This window comes from Centropristis striata, chromosome 12 (genome assembly GCF_030273125.1).
Source record: "Centropristis striata isolate RG_2023a ecotype Rhode Island chromosome 12, C.striata_1.0, whole genome shotgun sequence".
Taxonomy (NCBI): domain Eukaryota; kingdom Metazoa; phylum Chordata; class Actinopteri; order Perciformes; family Serranidae; genus Centropristis; species Centropristis striata.
In genome coordinates, this window is record NC_081528.1 from 32,326,583 (window position 1) to 32,347,770 (window position 21,188).

The window sequence follows — 21,188 nt, forward strand, 5'->3', positions numbered from 1 at the left end:
GGCGAATCTGATTCAAATCAGATTCCTACTCAAATCCGATTTTTAGGGCTGACTGTCCACACTGTTTTTAGCAAGTGTCCAAGTCGGATATGGCTCTGTTCAGACTAGGCCACATTATTGACTGATCTGACAGGTTGCCATAGTAACAGCGTCAGATCGTCTGACATCATATAATTGCGACGCGACAAGAACAACAAAAACAAACATGATGGAGGCCGGTCACCTCAGTATATTGGCCTTATCACTGTCCAGTAGAGGTGCAGAACATCTCAGACGCACCAGGGGAGAAACCGGGCGGATGGACGCCCCCTTCGGGCCGTATGGCTCGGGCACGGCTGCCGGTGGACACCTCGTCTCCGCGCTGCCCGTGCTACGCCGCGTAGAGTGACGTCACGGAAATTCAAAACCGATCTGAGTGTTTGGAGCGGTTCAGACTGAGACGCATCTGTCCAAATGCGATCTGAAACTACCTCCCGAAGGTGGTTTCGATCCGGATTTCATGGTATTTGTGACTTTGTGACTTCAAAAGAGCCATCCAGTTCCAATCTGGATGGGCTAAAAATCTGATTTTGGCTGGCAGTCTGAGGCCTAAGCTGATAACTGATCCACCCTCAATGAGAGGCAGGTGTGGGTAACCCTCACAATAGTTTCACATTCCCTCCCTGTAATTTATGTCTGTTATTTCTTGTGTTTGTGAGGCATTGTTCTGTTGTTTTTAAATGAGCTCTATAAATACACTACTACTTAAATCAATAATTTGACACAAAATAATCATTTAAAAATGTTAAACATGTTGTTATTGTTTCAGCTTTAAAACAAACAAACAAAAGGTCTGTTGGAGCTTTGTCAATAGCAAACAAATGTCTAATTTTGTGCACCAGTCAATCCTGAAACTAATTTGGCACTTTAAGTCAGATCAAATACATTCATTGATTGTAATGTCGTGTTAAATGTGGGTCTTTAGTTTTTATCTTTGCCGATGTGGAGCGGCTGTGATGCAAGAAACATTTCAGACTCTCTCCAATAAAATATCATCATCATGATGCAATATCTCAGGCCATTTTCTATTCAGTGTTTACCTCACGTCTGTCTTCTTCAGTTTGTCGATTTTTCTGTTGTCCAGCTGCTGTCTTTTTCACCTCTCTTGCTTCTTTTTTTTCTCCATTCTTTGCTGTTCTTGTTTTCTTTACCGGGAACAGTTTTGCTACTCACCATGGATCAAAAGTTCTGTGCTCTCCAAATCACAAAAATCTTCCATGGTGTTTTCTGTAGACTGACAGAAAGCAAATGTTTTTTTTGTTGTTTTTTTTGCAGAAGGTGGCATTATATTTCTTGGACTTTTTGCAGATGGATGTGAGTGAACATGTTCCTCCCCAGTCTGTGATCAGAACTTCACCCACAGCAACAGTCTTCAGAAATAATCAATCAATTATTCAACAAAGCCGTGTAATAAGTCCAGATAGGGTATCAGGGATCAGAGGGGGCTGATGTTATTATGTCAGAGCCAGCGGTTTCTCTTACTGAGAAAAACATGCATTAAAATTAGCTCAAGGCAAATTGAGTCTGATTGAGGCTCATGTCTGAGTTTTCTTTGTGTTCTTCTGTGATATGAAAAGAGAAAATTACAAACAAGATGACATAACTGTTACATTTCTGTGTTACATATCAGTCCATGTGATGTGTGAGCAAACAGGCTAAAGAAAAACCCCACAAAATAACACATGTCCAGTCTGGATAAGATTAAAAAAAAATGTAGATCTCAGTACCTTAAAGATAAACTGCCTTCAAAACAGCTTTAAAGATATCAAGGCTCTCTGCCTCTCAGCAGTCTCATCTCTTTTTTTTCATTGAAGAAGTGTCTTGCAAAGTATATTTAGGACCTTGAAAAGTGCAAAAGACAGTTTAGATTGTTTGATTTAAAGAATCACTTTTGTTGTGAGTGACACAGAGCAAATGATGCAGTGACTTTGCCCTTCCAAACTTAATGTTGCGGGAAATGTTGTGAATTCACTGAGTAAACATGCGAGGAGCCTCATAAGCTTTCATAAAATGAATCGAACTGGCCTTCAAGAGTACTTTATCAAACTCCAAACTTATTTAATAAATTTGATACTGATCTGCTGCCAGCAAGAAGCTTTGGTTTGTAGTTGATACACACACTGAAGATTTTGAAGAGTTAATAGAGAACAGATGTGAAGGACACAAAAATAACCAGAGTCAGTGATCACATTATTGGATTGGAAAACATCCCATAAGCTGCACTAACTGCTGCGCCTCCGTAAAGCTGTACAAAAGCACAGATATTATAGTGTGCAATAAAAGATGATTTGGAAAATGAATGGTAGTGTGCCATAAAAAAGTGCCATAAAATAAGCATAGTGTGGTTTATAATAAAAATGCCTTAACAAAAGGGACTGTATAGTACGACATCAAAATTTCACTAAAACATCATAGGAAAGTATGCCGTCAATATTTAATAAAAAAAATGTCATAGCATGCCACAAACCAGATTCAACCCCATGACTACACCACTACATAGCCCACCAGTACACCATGAAGTCCAAATTTCATGAAAAAGCGTCATAGTATAGTATATGGTCAAAAATTTAGAAGGATTCAAGCCCACGACGGTCTTGTTGTCAGGCAAAAAGCCTAACCACTACACCACTGGGTAGCCCAATAGTATAGTATGACTTCAAAATTATATGAAACTCTACACAGAGCTGCAATCGGGATTCAAACACACAACCCTCTTGCTGTGAGGTTAGAGTTTCAACCACTACACCGCCTTGTCACCCAATAATATATTATGCTGTCAAAATTTCATGAAAAAAGTCATATTATTAGCCTGGGTATACCCATACTGCCTTGCGCACTTGAATTTCATTTTGAACCTCCAGGCAGTCTGGCAACCAGGGCCGTTTCTTAGCCCTGTTTTAGGGATCCAATCACAGAACGGGGAGGGACGGCAAGACGATGACGCGTACTAGTCGGCAGACGGAAGCTTGTAGTTTTGTAGTTTTCTTACGGATCCAACATGGCTGCAGCAGACGCAAACTATCTTTAGCTGTAGATGGTGTTTTAAATAGTTTAGAGTGAAAGTTGATTTTAAAAGAAACAACGTTTGACTTTACACTCCTGTTTCACCACCAAAAAGGATGTTTTAGCCTTGCTTCTGACAGGATTTGGGAAAAGTCTAATCTACTAATCTACCAACTAGCCCCGCTACTAGCCCCGCTACCGTAACGCCGGGGGACAGCGGAGCCGCCGAGAGACCCGCAGCAGCTTGTTTATTGCCCATAAAATCAGTGGATGTGTGAGGCTGAATGACATGAGGGGGAATAAAGCGTGAAAATAAGTAATCTTGCAGAAAGTCAGAACTGGAAAAGCAAAGCAGCAAGCAACACTCTCTCACAGACACACACAACAAACATCAATTTCTGTTGCTCTACTACGTCATCTGGTATAACTGATCTGATTGGCTAAGAGCTACCTACAGACGCTTTTGATAGACATTCTAAGCGCCCAATAAACGGCTCCGGAGGATCGTAAACCACGCCTCCTCTACGGAGAAATGAACGGCTGGTTTCCAGACTAATCTCATTTGTGATTAGTCTGGTGTTAGCCAGGCCATCATAGTATAGTTTGTTGTCATGAATTTACAGAAAATTTCATAGAGTAGTATTTAACTCTTTGGACTGTGGGAGGAAGCTCTGTCACCCTCCAGCAGCACATTGTTTAGCTTCCAGCTTGGCTGGGGGCGTTCCAACTACCACCTACTGTCGGAAATACACTCACAATGTACTGTATACATAGACAAAAACCCCACTTCAAAAAATCTGAACCATCCCTTTTATCAGTGTAATGCTACAGTGTCTCTCAAAGCAAAAGCCTGCTCTGTTCCTATTCATTACAATATGTTTTTTTTATTTTTTAGCATTCTAACAACAGACATCTCTGGATTTGTGCCTCTGGCATGGCTAAAAATGTACACAGGCCTTGATGCTGACCGTTGCTCATCTCAAATAACCTTCCTGATCTTTTCCGCTCACAGCTGTGTGTCAGCGACCAGCGGTCAGCTCATACTGTCAGGAACATTGTGTTCACTATTTTTTATTTAGAGCTGTCTTTTATGCAGTGCGCAGGCTATTTTTCATCACCGTCCTGCTTTATGTTTGTCCACACACACACTGCAGCTCGAACTGTGGACCCACACACACACACACACACACACACACACACACACACACACACACAAAGTCTCTGTTCTGATCTGCTGGTTTAAAAAGAATAAAGTTCAAACAGTCCGGCAGGCTTCATTTCTCAGTAGTGGGTTTACAGGAACTGGCTGATTCATACAAGCACACTTTGACAATAATCCCATCTACAGTACTCACTGATAATGAATGCAAGAAATGAATCAAACACACTCTGCTACTCAGCTGCTTTGTTCTGATGCTTCATGTGTTTTCCTTCAGGGAGAAGCTGAGCGAGCTCCGTCGGGAGAAGCAGAAATTGGTGGAGAAGATTATGGATCAGTATAGAGTCCTCGAGCCCAGCATGCTACCTCCGGCCAGCAAAGCCAAGTACTGTATAGAAATATATATATCTACCTATACACAGTTATAATTAAAAATACATCTGTGCATCTTAATACAACACAATAACCCTGCAGAACTGTGTCATACACAAAGACAATTTATGGTGCTTTGAAACAAAGAAATGAAATGTAGCATAACACATGGAAGGTATACTATGCAGGATTTTCATTTAAAAAAAATTATGTATGGACTCATTGAAACAATCACTCAATCATCATCGATGGCTCACTACAAGTGTGGTGGTGTATCTATCAGCAGAGATCCAGCCCTCTGCTTGCATTTTCTACTTTTCAGGGCATCACAACGCTATGATAAAAGTGGGCACAGTGCTGAAAAAACGCAAATATAGCGAGACAGAGCTAATTGGTTTAATGTGACTTTGATTCGGCCGGGAGGAGGAGCCAAGTTTGAATACTGTGATTACAAACAGTAAGCAACACTTTGCATAGTATGCCTTTAAAACATGAATAGATGCAAAACATTTTATAGAAATGTTAATCAGGGAGCAGGTGCAAGGTGGTTATTAAAGAAATTAAGGTTTCGTATACTATTTAGTATACCTTTGGTTTTTGTGTATAAGAGGAGTTAACTCCAGATTTGGAATACTTGCAATACTTTGCAAAATTGTTGCCATATTAATACTTTAGTTGCATTGATGACAGTATGAACTGTGATAGCTGCAAAACAAAAACACAAACCAAAAAAATATCAATACTTTGAAATAAAACAACAAAAAGAATGAGAAAAACTTAAACTGAAGGACAATCTACCTGATTTTTTTCACCCGAAGAGAAATGTGTGACTGAATACGATTTGGATCAACTGAGAATTTTTCATTTTAAGTATTTTTCACTTCACAAAGGCTTTTCTTTCAGACTGTCTGTCTGTCAATGTATTATTTTGCCCTTTATTGGTTTTGTTTGGTGTTTGGCTCCCTCAAGCTGACATTCTAGTGTGAATATATTTGGGTTCACAGCTTATTGTTAGTGTTAGGGTAAGCACTCACAGCAAGAGGGTCGCGGGTTAAAATCCGGCCTGCGGCTCTTCTCTGTGGAGTTTGCATGAGTTTCCTGTGTCAGCGTGGTTCGTCCCACAGTCCAAAAACATGCAGCTTAGGTTTAATTGGTGCCTCTTAGTTGTCCGTAGGAGTGAATGAGAGCCTCTCACCCACTGCCTCTCACCCAATGTCAGCTGTGTCCCGAGTTTAGATAATCTTATAAAGATAATTAGTGAATTAACTTAAATCACATTTGCAGTTTTCTATACAGAATCTATTCTGTAAGATGTTGAGGTGCATGTTGAATAATCAATAGAATCGATCCTGCTTATGGTATCAGAAGTTAGCTCCTTACCTACACACCTGGCGATGGTGGCTTACTCTCTATATCAGCATAGCTGTGGACAGATATACAGTTTTATTTGCATTTATAATTAAATTTTTTCTTGCATTTACTTTATATCATATCTAACACCCTTGTTTCTTGTTTAGTTTTATACCACATACCACTCTTTCATACCACACTATAGAGGGAGGAGGATACCACTCCTGTGGTGCTCTCATAACCTTAATGTTAGGAATTAGGAATTTGATTTCTTATTTGAGTTGCAGCTCTCTCAGTTCATTAGTTGTTGTCGGTTTAGCAGAACGCCCAATTCATTCAGAGAAGGCGTACCTGTCTTTCATTGGACAGCTGGCAAGCATTTTGTACCGTAAATGAAAATGTAATAATTAGTATTGTTGTGTACCAATTGTCCAAGTGTCACAAAAGTGCATTTTATCCCTAGTGGTACAAATTAATATGTTAATGACATTTTAATTATAACGTTTCCAAATAGTTTTTCTCGACGTGCTGTTCCAAAGTGCTTTCTTTGGCATAATAAATGACAGTTGGCACCTTCAGGAACATTTTATTCTCATTTTGAAAACATGCAGCCTTTTGCTACAGTTGGCATCCTCCAAATCAGGGCACTGTGTGTATGTGTGTGTGTGTGTGTGTGTGTGTGTGTTAGCATACGCACACACACACACACACACACACACACTGTCCTGGCTCATCCCTCTTTGTAAACGGTCCCTGTCCTCTGTGTCCTCGTAGGAAATCTAACTGGATTGCGGACAGGATGAAGAAGCTAATCAAACCCCGGGGAGGAGGAAGAGAGGGACGCGCCCTCTTCACCGCCGCGGGCAGCGTGGAAAACCTGGCCGACAGCACTGAATTTACATCAGACACACACACACCTCACCCTGGTGAGACCACACACACACACACACACACACACACAGCCGAGCACACTACCTCTCTTTCTCTCACACACACAAACACCAGTCGACTGGTTTTCACAAAGATATGCTCACATGCTCGCCCCATCAAGCGAGGCTACAGGCATGCATACAAATCATCTCATGACTACCAAGTGTGGTCGGCATTGATACCACTCTCTTCTCCTCAGATCTCTCCCTGTAGAGAGCCAAGACTTACTGAGGCCGGCTTTCTCTGCTAACCACATGTTGAAAGGAAAAGATTTGCGAGGCTTCATCCTCTTTTTATGCACCTTGACTGTGGAATGCATTTAGCTGGCTGAGAGAGAGGGAAAAAACTCTCTGCAGACATTTTCAAAGCCAAGATTTAAGCCAAAACCTGCATTTGTGGTATTTTTCTCTCTTTTTGACATACTGTTATTGCCCCCATTTAATTTAATTTTTCCTGGCATTGTGTTTCCTATTATCCCTCCTAAAGCCTTGCTTTCTTAAACTGTGTGTTAGGACCAACAACGGGAGGCCTGGCTCTGTCTGGTGCTGGTATTTTATTGAGCCTGTTCACCAGAGAGAGCTTCGATCTCTCATCTGAACTCAGAGTGGAAGGAAACGGAAAATCTCTCCAAATTGGATTTGAATAGTTGTATTTTAAAAGATGATGCATCCAGCGAAGGGAATACATAACAGTGGAAATAACTCAAATCCCAGTTTAATGCTCTGAATGAAGTAAATGTCTTTGCGTGAGACATTTCTCCCAAAGTGTTTTTGAGGTGACATTTCCCACAACACCAACATTTAACCCTGAAACTAACCCGCTTTAAGGCAGGTTAACTTGACCTTAACTGCTGTTCTCAGGACAGTCGTGTGCCGCAGCTGGTGCTTCAACTCTCTGAACAGACTGGGTCACGGCGAGGTCTGCCACAGCAATTCTTTATCTCATTAAACTGAGACAGAGTTTATGAATAATTTAAATTACTTCAATTTGATATAATCTACTGTTAAATAGGTTAGGGCTGCCTTATTGAATGTAAAGGTCAGGCTTCTATGCTCATTAAGCTCTTCAGTTAACTGTGTTTTTACATTTTCTTGAAAAAAATGAATTTTTTTTTGTTGCATTATTTATGCATTTTAATATACTTAGCTGGAAAAATTATTTAAGCAACAGTAATAACATTGCATTAGGCCCATTTTGAAAGTAGCATTTTCACCAATTATAATTTTTATGTGTCCTGATTAGAATTCTCATTTTTATAGGTAAGACGGTGGAGGTGAGGTTGCTTCATTTACATTTCTGTACATGCATTTACACAAAATATTTGATGGATCCCAGGAGGAACCACAGTTTATAAATGCAGTATTCAACACATGTATTCACGGTATTCAACAACATTAATGCACATTGCAATGCATGTACATTTATTTACTTATATACTGCTTATAGTTGCATTTAAGTGCTTTTCTATAGCAGAACAAAGTGCACCACGTATCCACACAAACACAGACTGACAGTTGGCAGAGCTGGGAGGCCATCAGGAGCAGTTTTCTGGGTTTAATATGTTTCACAAAGTCACTTTGACATGTGGACAGGAGGGGCCAGGACTCGAACCACTAACCCTGTGATTAACGACAGATCAGCTCCACCAGCTGAGCTTCAGTTATCACATTTCATTAATTTATTTCTGTGCATCATTGTCAGAGCCCCAGAAAACATAGACATAGAAAGTGAGGAGTAGTAGCCATAGTATAGTATGACAATATTACTTTTAAAAAGTTGCGGTATAGTATGTCAACTTAAAAAGTCTAAAGTATGACATTTTTTTAAACTAAAAAAGCCAAAGTATAGAATGAGAATTTTTCAGTGAAAAAAACATAATCATAATAAAACATAATAATCATCATAATATAGTACAGTATGCCACATCACAAATATAATCTAATTCTGACATAAACCTCAAACTTGTAAGTGTGAAACACTTTTTGTCCCCACTGACGTATGTTGGTTGTCTCTTTAAAAACGAACAACATTCACCACTTTGTCTAGACAAGTTAAATGCCCACGACAAATAGTTCAATGTCGGCTCTCCTCTTATTCTATTTTTATACCTGAAACTGCATTTGAGCTGAAAGAAAAGTTTTTATTTACCTTTCTCATTTGTGCTGTAAAGCAACCAGCAGCTTTTTTTCTCACCTGGGGACACTCAGTGAAAGTTTAAGAACAGAGAAAGACAAATGTTGTACATTGACTATATTCATATGATTTTAAAATGTTATCACCTTTATCATTTCTACTGTGGATTTTGTATAAACATGGAATTTAAGTAACAATAACCTTGAATTCATTTGGTCCTGTTTCAGACCCTCGCAGTGCTCCAGTCTCTCCCTCTCCCTTGAGAAAAGCTCCATCCCAGACAGAGCCGGACATCTCGGCCCCCGGGACTCCCGCCATGCGCACCGGCTCCGGGGGGCGTCGTAAACTGGGTTCTCGTCACGGCTGGGGGCTCGGGCTGGCCAGAGGAGCCTCACAATCCTTCAGTCCTGGTGACCAGAAAACACCGCCCCGCCTGCGGCTTCGCTCCAGCCAGAACACCTCCACTGTCCTCTGGGAGGGACAGAAAGGCGAAACAAACACACCCCAGGCGGCAGACGCACCGTTGAGCAGTCAGGAGAGTGTCGAGGAGGATGAAGGCAGAGGTGAGGTGGAGAAAGTGGAATGAGGAGGATGTCTGATTCAGAAATGTCCACAATAACAAGTCATTTAGCCAGATTTTCCTTGAAGGAAGGAAAGGATTGTTTTTGAGAGAATATATATAAAGAAAGAAGTTACTTGGTCAGATGGAAAGCTTTAAAGTGTTTGTGTGTAAGCTATGTGCACAGCATTGTGAAAGGTCTATGGGGTAACAAGTTAAATGTCAAGCCAAATAAAAATCGAACTGTATAGTAAAACTGTGCCCAGAGCACCCGTAACATCTACAAGCACTCAAAATGCGGCTAATATTCTTTTTAATAAAACATGCATGCAGCTATTAGACTGTGATCTTCTCTGCCTTCCAGACAATCAACACTCCAGTGACGACACCACCACGACCTGAGACACGACTACACTTGACTTCCAATATAAAAACCTAATGTTTTATATGATATGCTCCTGGCAAACTGTGTTGATGCAAATTTTTGTATGCCTTACTATTTTAAAGATGAGATCCTTCTAGTATTTTTGAATATATCAATGAATAAATCCTTCTATCATTAGTCCCCAGTGTGGTTGATTTGTGAAACAATAAACCGCTACTCTAGGAAATATTATAAGTCAAGAATAAAGCGAATGCCAAAGAATATTGTTTTTCCTTTTCCACAGATCACTTTATCAGTTAGATTAAACCCTGAATCATTTCACTTTATTCATCTTTTACTCCTCAGTTCCTTTTTTTGGTCTTGCCACAAATATAATCTTTTATCTATTCCCTGTTTTACCTACTTAACATTTGCATTTAAAGACAGCTGTTTGCCTCCCATTCCCAGCCAAAAGTCAGCATCAGTTTCTTTAAACTATAGCCACAATTATTCCTTTATCTCAACCTTAACAGAATTTTAGCCCGCACCCTGATCTTTCTCTAACCCTAACCAAGTTGTTTTGCTTCCTAAACAACAAACAATCTCCACTCTGTGGCCACTTTATTAGATGAAGTGTGTACCTAATGAAGTGGGTGGTATGCTGCTGTAGCTCATCTGCTTCTAGGTTGGACGTGTTGTGTGTTCAGAGATGCTCTCCTACATACCTTGGTTGTAACGAGTGGTTATTTGAGTTACTGTTGCCTTTCTATCATCTCCAACCAGTCTGGCCATTCTCCTCTGACCTCTGGCATCAACAAGGCATTTTCAAAGCCCAGAGAACTGCCGCTCACTGGATATTTTCTGTTTTTCAGACTATTCTCTGTAAACCCTAGAGATGGTTGGGCATGAAAATCCCAGTAGATCAGTTTTGAAATACTCAGACCAGCCCGTCTGGCACCAACAACCAAGTCACTTAAATCACCTTTCTCTGATCTGATTCCTTTCTCTATCTCACTTTGAACTTCAGCAGATCGTCTTCTAAGTGCATAAATGCATTGAGTTTCTGCCATGTGATTGGCTGATTAGATATTCGAGTTAACGAGCAGTTGAAAAGACACTAATTAAGTGTCCAGTGAGTGTATATTATCATTTAATTTATTCGACTTTTTCTAAATATTAATGTAGTCAAGAGCAGTCATTCCTATCCAGGGAAGTCATAAAACTTCAGTTAAGTTTATATTGTAAATTTGTGCACATTCATCATAGATGGTATGTAAAGCCCTTAAATCAAGCATGTCATGACAACATTGAGTACTGCTCTTATATTGCTCCTATGTTCATGTGTGTAGGCTATTGCAAAATTCTTAACATTAATTTTGACAACAACCAGATGCTCCAAACAGACAGATCAATCAGCTTTCAGACTCCAACAGACGTCTTTTGGCGTGCATGGTGCCTAACATGGTGTTGTCATGACTTGAATGCCAAGCATATCATTTACATGATTTCTCATGTTGTAACCATGAGATCTCGAGATGCATTTAAAGGCAGAATAAATCCCAGAGCAGAGCCCCACACAGCAGCTCTGAGGAGTGTATGGGACCATTCAAATGCAAATGCTTGGTGAAGACATCAGTCATTAGACATCACTAATATCAAAGTATATTTCATTAGGGACACTATACATTTCTGTTTTTAAGTTCAGTAAAAATGCTTCATCTTGTCTTCAATAAACCTTCATAGGATTCACTAAAACATGCTCTGTATTTCGTCTAGGTAAAAAGGAGAAGCTGCAGGAGCTCATAAAATGTTGAGTATTATCGTGGAAAAAAGGTGAACCAAAAGCATTAATGATCTGTGGATTAGACATACCTAATAAAAATGTATTTAGGTAAAGAAATGTAGGAAAAGATGATTAAGTCATTCGCAGTCCAGTTTGAGGCGTCTATCTGAGGGTCGGATTCATGCAGGAAGGAAACTAAATACATAGATCTGACAGCAAAGCTCCTTGTAACCCCCGGATCTGATCCGTGCACAGCGGGATAAACACGGAGGAACCCGGACCATCTGGCTCGCATATGGCTGAAAATCCCATTTCATTTTAGGGTTCCTGTGTAAATCCAGTTATTGATCTAATGGCAAATGATCTGCACTAGTACGTTAATGAGGATCCTCTTTAACTCCTTTCACTGTTGCACCAAATGGTGTCAGTGTGGAGCCAACCAGGCCTCTCCTGTGGACAGACAGACAGATGGAAGAAGAGGGGGGAATTAGCATGCAGCTTTCTAAATGAGCAGACCTGAGAGTTCAACATGAAGCTAAAAGGGCCCTCGTATAAGCCAGGCAGCTTCCAAAAAGGGAGGACACGTCAGCATTTCCGGTATGGGGGTTTGTTTTTGAGTGCGGGAGACAACACTGAGGATAATGGCGGGCCGTAGCTTGTGCTCTCAAGCCAGCCCTCCCCAAACACACATCCTGAATTATGATTTGCAAATGACAAATGGGTCGCTAATACAATTCATGAATTATGTAGTTGTCATGGTGACATTAATCAAAAAAGCAGGCCCCTTCTCCCGGCTCCGAACATTGTGTTTGTGGAATTGAGATGCATGACGGGGGCTGCACACCGAGCCGCCTGAGTGAGCGCAGGGCAAAGCGATAGCAAGATATTGGTTCTGCCAGTCACTCAGAGGCTTATTATGAGTGCAATGCAACAATCACACGCCTTCAGGCACACAGACAGACAGCGCCCACAGACAAAAAGTGAAGGGTAAGGCTTTAATTCTCAATGGAGGAGCCTCATGGTTCCGCACGCAGCGAGAGAGCTCACAGGTTACTTTTTGCAATTTATAAAAATCTGTGCACTATCAGGCAATTCTTAAAAAATGGGGGCCTTTGGAACGGAGGATGAATGAAAAACAGGAATGTGATTCATTTGCAGTTTGACCCCGGTTCATTCAGCAGGATCTCTCTGAAACCTTTTTATTTTAAAGGAAGGTTTTGTTTGTCCCTGAAAGCATAACAAGCAGCAGCAACACAAAATCATCAGAAAAAAGCCTTGGAGAATTTTTTTTGAAAAAAAAAAAATAGTGAGAGAAAAGTCTTGGCACAAAATGAGTGATTAAGTGCCTCCACTGATTCCTAAAGGGATGAATGATGGATGGCTGCCTCGGTTGACATCACGGTTGGATCTCAAGAGTCCACTCAGCTGCTTAATTATTGAGCACCTGAGGGGTGTAACGCTATCAGAGAACATAACTTTTTCAACCCTCTTTTTCAGTGTATTTGGCCATCCTCATCTTGTAAAGACCTCTCTGAAGACGCTCTCTCTATTTCCTTTTTCTTAGTCAAGGTCTTCCTTTCATTTTTCGAACATAGAGAACTCTCTCCACCTCTGTGGCCCACGTACGTACATCGTTCCTCATCGCCCCCCTCTGCCCATTTACCTCCAGTCCTTGCCTGAGCTATCAAATTTTAATGACTGTCTTTCTAAAGAGCCTCCAGCGACCAAAAACCTCGCTTAAACCACTTAGTCCACTCACTGAACAGGCTAGGCATCCTAAATACTGAGAGGTGCATCAGATTTTTGTTTAGTCCTGGTGCCTCTGAGATGAATCTGTCCAAACTGAATTCAAATAAAACTGTTTTTCAACCCTTTTCCAGGCTCGTGTCTGCAGTCTGCCTGATTTAGAATCAGCACACAGCGCAGAAACTTCACTTTGGGTTAATAAAAAGTTGTAATTCATGGATTGTTGTTAGGCATTTTCTCCCAGCAGAGGTGCCCGGCCGGGCAGGCACCGAGACAAGAGAGCGGCGAGGTGATCTTTGATCGAGAAGTGGTGGTGTAATTCAATTAATTATATTTTGCTCCAGGCAACAGAAGTCGGGGAGGGGATCATTGGGAGGGAGCACAATACAACTAGGTGGAAAAATAACAAGTGAGTGGAATGTGTGCACACACACCGACTGACCCTGCAACCTCGCCTCCTCACAAAACTGTCAGAATCTCGGTGCTTTCAGCGGGCTTTTACTCAATGAGGTTAGCCCAAAGGTGAGTGTATTCATCTATAACTTCCCTCCCTCTGCCTCTATACGGCCCTCCTCACCCCACACTCTCCCCCATCTCTTCTATTTCATCATTCTCTCTCTACCTCTCTCTCTCTCTCTCTGCTTAGTTCGGGATCAGTCCTCCTCTCCTAACAGTGTGTCCCTCCTCCTCCTCCTCCTCCTCCTCCTCCCTCTTGCACTCCCTTTCTCTCCCCTAGTGTATTAAGGGGCTTTGACGCTCTCAGTAAAAGCTGATTTATTCTCTTGGTGGTATCGATCTGTTTCTGCATTAAAGATTATAATTCATTACCCCGGCCCCTTTTAATACATTAAACACTCAAAATAAAAATAAAATACTCCCCCCACACCCCACCACCCAGACTCTCCATGTCCCGAGGGTGCGGGAAAACACTCTTGTCGAGATGTCTGGCCTGTCGTCCTGGGCCCCAGAGCTCCACCTGTGTGTGTGTGTGTGTGTGTGTGTGTGTGTGTGTGTGACTCAGACATAGGTATACTCACAGGAACACACTCCTCCCTTCACATACACACTGATGCAATCTTTTGCAGTTTAAATATACAAACACATGCAAACACATACACATTGCCTCAAACACACTGTAACAATTGACTGATGTCAGTGACCAAATAGCCACATAGATAGATCCAATTCTGAGTGAGTGTATTTTTACAAAAATCAAAAGTTTGAGCATTAAAAATATTGTATTTTTACTGTAGATAAATAGATGTATATAAAGATGTATAGACAGACAGGTGAGATGAGATAAGATGAGATAAGATGAGATGTTAATGTTACATGACATCTTGCATGCTTTCAGTAATCTGTAGTGGGATACATTATTAAGTAAACTTTCCCACACTGCTGTTAGCATGCTAGTGTTAGCATGAAGCACAGTGCAGCCTCACAGAGCAGCGAGCACGGCTGCAGACTCTTATTCTTGTTTGATATTTTACAGACTAAACGTTTAATCGAGACATAATCTGCAACTGCCGAAATAACCATTAGCAGGCGTGATAGATGGACAGACAGTGAGTTCTCGCTCAGTTGTCTTTTCATCATTTACATGAATTTCCTGTGTGCACAGCAGAAATCACCACCTTCTGCTGCGGCCACCAACAGAATACAGATTTCTTACAGACGGCTCAAGTTAAAGATTTGTGTACTGCCTACGTTCGCTCCCCTGTTAGTCAATACGGCCGGCCTCTGTGGGACAGTAAGGATTTAAGAAGCTCCATGTGTCCCCTATTGATTTTACCCCAAACGGCTGCACCAATTCCCTGCACACAACAAGATTGCCCTTCCCCATCGCCTTGACAGATTGATTTTGTATCTCGGCCGCGAGGACTTGAGGAGCAATCCCTCTGATTCAGCCTCCTCACACTGTCACTCTGATGGACAATTTCCCTCTCCATCCTCACCGCTCCCTGTCTCCCCTCTTTCTCCTGCCATTAAAGGACTCTTCTACCTCTAAGCTCTAACTTCTCTGTCTGGCCCCCCCCCTCCTCCGGCCTCCGTCTCCCCCCTCTGCCTCTCTTTCCCTCTGACAGGCTTTCAGACAGTAAATCAGAGACATTGATCCAGCGCAGCGCCCAAGTGTCCTGGATTCTGCTAAAGAGCCATTTTCATTTCACAAGCAGTTTACTGGCCTCGCTACCCCCCACCCGTAAACATCGCCCTCCTCCCTCTTCTCTCGCTCTCTCCATCATGGCCTCATCCATACACATCACCCAGCTCACCTCACTGCCGAATCCTCATCCTCTCTGAGTGCCGGACGCTGTTTTTCTTCCCACTGTTTTGCTGCAGGCTCACAATTTTCGCAGAAGAGAAATACCTTGAAAGGCCCGAAACATTTCACTAATACATACTGATTGCTCTCACACACGCACAAAGCACACAAAGCAAACACACACACACACTTCTGTATCCTCCGCTCTTCCACAACATGGGTCCAGAGCTCGGCAGGGTTGCTTGAATTGGTTCCAAGAGGTCTGACTACAGCAACATCAGGACTAATTTAACTTCCCTGTAATTTGTTTGACATCAGCACAATAAATAAACTTTTGAAACAGGTCTCTCTCTCAACTTACATTAAATCTACCTATTCCTATCAAACAATTTACTTCACAAACAAACAATCCATCCATTTATGGAGAAAATACTCAGCAGATTGTTCAAAATGAGCTCCACCTCATCCAAATACAACAGTAAAATCCTGCTATGCACAAGTAATCTACTGCAGAACTTTTACTTGCTTCGAGCTGCCTGGAGATTCTGTTGTGTACATATCACACAATCTGACCTTTATCTGCCAACTCTGGTGGAATATCTTTGCAGCATGTTGTCATTTTAATGTAAATCTGTATTGCAAGTTTCTATAAATATGATTATGCAGTATAACTTTCTTTCTCTGCTGTCGTTTCTGTGATACAGTGCAGTCAGTTTGTTTTTGGGCGGTGGGACATTTTCTATTATTTTGTCTGTATATGTGAGCACATTTTATATGAAACAGTGACTGACGTGTTCACAGTCATATTGGAATCAATCTGTATCATGATTTTTTGTTTGCATATAAAAAAAACTACATAAGATTTCATATACAAGTTCAGAACTTCACCAATAATAGGCATTACTTTTTACTTTCTGATCCACAACTGACTTTTTGATTTTGATTCTGATTTACTTCTTGCTCCCTCCACCCAAGTCCTCTCATCTGTAATTTCTGTTTTTGTTTTTGTTTTGCAAAGTGATTCTGCCTTTTATGTGCCACAGAACAGAAAATCTGCTGTAAAACATCTGTATCTCCATCTGCCTGAATTCAACTGAGTATGGCCAGTTTATTTTCTTCTAATCTTTTCCTCTATAATGAAATAAATTAAATCAAATTAAATCTTATTTAAAAAAGGTAAGACTTACACCTTCATAATACATGAACTGAAGCAAAAACTCCATCCTGTGCACAGGCAGGAAGCTGAGAGCTTACATAAGATTTACAGGTTCACAGTCTCTACACCGTTCACTCAGTACGGGTGTAAAAACTTCCTAGTCATTGTTTCATTTCACATCCAATGCACCGGAGTACAGAGCCAACACAACAAAAGATGACTCACTGTTCCAACACTTACAGATGGCAATGTATACTGTCGCTTATTTGAGAAGAGAGCGGTCTGTCTATATTGAAGTAACTCTAGTTTTATGTGTGCTGATGTACAGACTGTGAACTTTTACAGAAACTTTGTGGTGAGATTGTTTTTTCAACTGCTAGACTGTCCGCCCCCCCAAAACGACCTCATGTCTCATTGTTACAGAAGCTTAAAGCCATAGACTGTATAAAATATGGATGTAGTTGGCTTCATGTCACCCAATATGTGTCTGAAAAGCTGAAAAGATGCAGAAGAAGAAAGTAGGCGGCTCCTGTGGCTGGCCATCTATGTGGGCACCTGCCTGTCACTCAAAGCGGCCACGCCCCTAATAACATTTACTTTAGGCCTTAAAATAAATAAATCCGGTGAATCGTAAACAATATCACCCCCGTCAAAGTCATAACGGACTGAGAAATTAAATATAGAGACCTGTAAACATGTTCATTTTTGCTGTAAAGTTGGGCTTTTAACATGGTCGTCAATGAGGACTCCCTTTTGGAGCCTCAGGTTGCCAGTCAAGGAATTGCAGCTTTGCGTACTTTTGCATTGGCTTCACTTTCCAACCACCGTTTTTGTATTTTTGTTAGTGTTAACACCCTCTAATGGCTGTTGTAATTATGAAGAACGTCAAGGTGGTATTGATGTTACTGGGGCTAAAAACAAGAGGAATACAGAGAATACAAGTACGAAGAACATGAAGGTCAGCTTCAGGTCAAACAAACACTTTATAAGGACTTTCATCCAGTAGAGCGCTTCTGAAAACTAGAAGTCAATGTTGTTATGTGAAGTCACATAACCTAACTGCTGTTTATCATGCTTTATGTATATTATTATTCTATAAACCACCTTTCATAATGCCTAACTATGTATTTCTGCCTAGCTGTAAGAAAGCAGGGTAACTCTTTATATTAAGGTCCTTGTAATAACCATTAATTAACAAGTAATAAGGCCCTTGTAAGTCCTTACAAGATGCTTATTAACATTATTGTGTGTTTATAAGCTTATATAAGTGTTAATAATGGCATTACAAACACCCATGACCCACCCATTATGTCTTTGCCATGCCTTTATTAATCTTATTTTGTTTGCTTATTGATATCAAAATATACTTTATTGCTCATCTATTATAAGTTAACTACAAGTTAACTATGCTTTTTGCAACTACCGGATCTAAAGCGAGAACAATGCCTTATTACTTGTTAATTAATGGTTATTAAGGACCTTATTATGAAGCGTTACCAAAAGCAGTTTTGTAGCCTAAACCTTATGAAACTGTGACTGTTTCACAATGTTAACATTACGTTTCTGAAGGAATGCTAATTTTGGAAACATACATTTGAACAACCGACCTCTGTGGTCTTATAAAGTGGTCTAGGAGGACTTGTTGTTGAGAGCCATGCGCTGATAATCAATATGCTCTGAATCCTGTGTAATGCCACTTTTAAGTGATCACAGAAAGATGGAGAGCATTCTGCCTGTCTCTCATGTGCTGTCATGTTTTTTCTTGTCATAAATCTTTCGATCTTTGTTAGTTTTCTCCTGTTGCTTGAGAAACTCACATCCCACTGTGGTGATTGTCACTGCTAATTGGCATTTTCTCTAATATGAGCCACCTTTGTTGCAGTGTTTATGATTGTAATTAACTGCGATTAAGTAATTGTGATTAATAGCGCCCTTAACTACCATTTATTTTGTGGTTTAGTGCAGTTTTACCTAACGAGAACCCAGCTGGAATGATAGCTCATCTTGTCACTTTTATAAAGCTGTTCATTCAAAGCTCTTAGCTCGGGTTCCCACCTTGAAAGTGTGACGACCGAGGAGCCATAACCCTCCGCCTGCCAGCAGCCTGCAGGGCTGTGAGGTCCTTCAGGGAGATAATATCCCACAACTGCAGATTTAGAGGCTTTCAGGCCGGAGGTGTCAGGCAGAGAAATGTCTGTGACAGACACTCACACACAAACAACTGAAGGACTGGAGGACACGTGTTGACAGATGTTGTTGTTTCCCTGTTAATGTCCTGGTTGAAATGTTCAGGAGAGAAAGAGTAGTAGAATATTTTACCTTAGTATAGATATGCTACTTTAAAGAAAGTCCAGAAGATTCAGATAATGAACAACTTTCTTAAAAATAAAAATAAAAAAAACTTTTACTTCAACTTGTTCATGAATTATTCTAAGACGGTGATCCTCACTTAGATACTCCAAATTAGCTACCGTTGCCCCTGTTAAGCATTTTAAAATGGTTCATTAAAACCAGATACAAGCACAAACAAGCCTATTTTAAATGAGCTGAATCGATCACAGCAGTGTTAGTATTGGATTTTATTTAGATGTAGCTTTGCAGCTGTTTTGCCGACGGCGTGATATCATCACTGTCCTGATATCTCCAAATTGGAAATAAATTAAGGAAATGTCCTTTGCATCGTAACTGATGGCTGCAGATTCACACAGCTGTACTTTTTGCACAACACAATGCATTGTGTGATTGTTGGCAGAAAGTGATGCACATGTGTCATGAACACTGTTTTTGTTCAGCTGTGGGAACTCTTGAGGACACTATATAAAGAGCATACATAAACAGTGGGATGTGAATAGATGGTCATTTCAGCCACAGAGTAAGTTTAATCAGCACAAATAATTGAATAATTCATTACATTATGAATCATTTAATATCCTATGCGGGTTCACCATGGGTTTGATGGCTCCTTGATAGTAAAGAACAATATTAAAACAGTATATGGAGGTCAGTGTTGATCTTATGAATCTAGTCAACAAAGATAGTGCACAAAGATGCCTCTCCAAGCTTCAAACTCCTCCACTGCTTGGTCGCAAAACCTCACCTCAGTGAGTTGCAACTGCAGCAAATCATTCATAAAGCTTTAATAGAGATAAAGCACCAAGAATCATACTTTGAAAACCACACCCACAATATACCACCATGGGCTGAAACCAATGGACGTAGTCACCGTGACGTCACCCATTGGTTTGTGGACTGCCCGTTGGAAGCCTCAAGTTCAGCGTTATCCTCGTCGCCATCTTGCGTCGCCATCTTGTTTCCGATACGCGGAGCAGACCATAATTGGACTGTGGAGGAGCGACAGGGATCTGATCACTGACTACAGCCTCTCTACACCTCAACCTGACTGAGAGAAGCCGCTGCCAATTCATGTTAGCATTAATTGAAGCATTAACTGGGATGTTAGTTTTGGCTAGCAAAAAAACAAAAACAAAATGTATCTTTCTTACCTCATAAAACTGAGCAGCGACTCCTTGGAGTGTCTGTTAGTCCAACCAAACACTGAACAAGACATTTTTACTGAACAAAACGTTCAAATAAACTGTCATTAAGTGAAAATACAGTGTGAAAGGGTCAAAGTTATGAGACCAAATCGGTAAACGTCCTCTTTTCTATCTATATAACGTTATATATAACTTTATTGACACGTTTCCATGGATACGAATTGCTCTGCTTCTCTCCTGGTGACGGCTCGCCTTGTCAGTGACCTGTCAATCAAAGCTAGAAACGCCCCAAATCATACGATTCTTTATCTTCTATTTTCTTCTAAATGGGGCCATTATTAGAACTATTGACACCAAATTGTCTTGAAGAAGATTTTTTACTAGCGATTGAGACCATAATGTTGTCCCTGAAAATGTTTTCTGAGGTAATAAATCAAGTGAGAAGTTTTCAAATTTAGCACTGAAATGAATGGGCAGATTTCTTTTGCAGCCAAACTTAGCGCCCCCTACTGGAATTTTCGGTGAATTGCAGGCTTTATGCACTTCCTGGTGGCCTCCATGCTCAGGCACGGAGATTGCCGCCTGGCTGAAATGCTAACAAAATGTCTGTAATTGGCTAAAATCTGTAGTCTGTATCCACTTTTGTTCTCTTAAAAATGTTCAGTTCGTCAGCTTGTAAAAAGTTCCGCACACAAGTCAGCCTTTAGACATTTTTCTGTTTGCTCATAGACAAAGAGGCTCCTTCATTTAATACAAAGTTAATGGGGACCGATGGATTGTTTTCCCCTCCAGTTCCCCTTACGTGTGCTCTGTCTCTATACAGAAGTTAGTTGC

At 40.8% G+C, this 21,188-nt stretch overlaps 1 protein-coding gene across 1 annotated transcript in view; it reads left to right on the forward strand.

Annotated features, from left to right (window-relative positions):
* Positions 1–10,109, forward strand: part of ccdc88b (coiled-coil domain containing 88B) — a 61,847-nt gene extending 51,738 nt beyond the window's left edge. Inside the window, exons 25-28 of the mRNA XM_059345506.1 lie at positions 4,479–4,586; positions 6,698–6,849; positions 9,214–9,549; positions 9,910–10,109. Coding sequence (XP_059201489.1) covers positions 4,479–4,586; positions 6,698–6,849; positions 9,214–9,549; positions 9,910–9,947 — 634 coding nt within the window. The 3' untranslated portion in view covers positions 9,948–10,109. The remainder of the gene's footprint in view (positions 1–4,478; positions 4,587–6,697; positions 6,850–9,213; positions 9,550–9,909) is intronic.
* Positions 10,110–21,188: the final 11,079 nt, after the last annotated feature.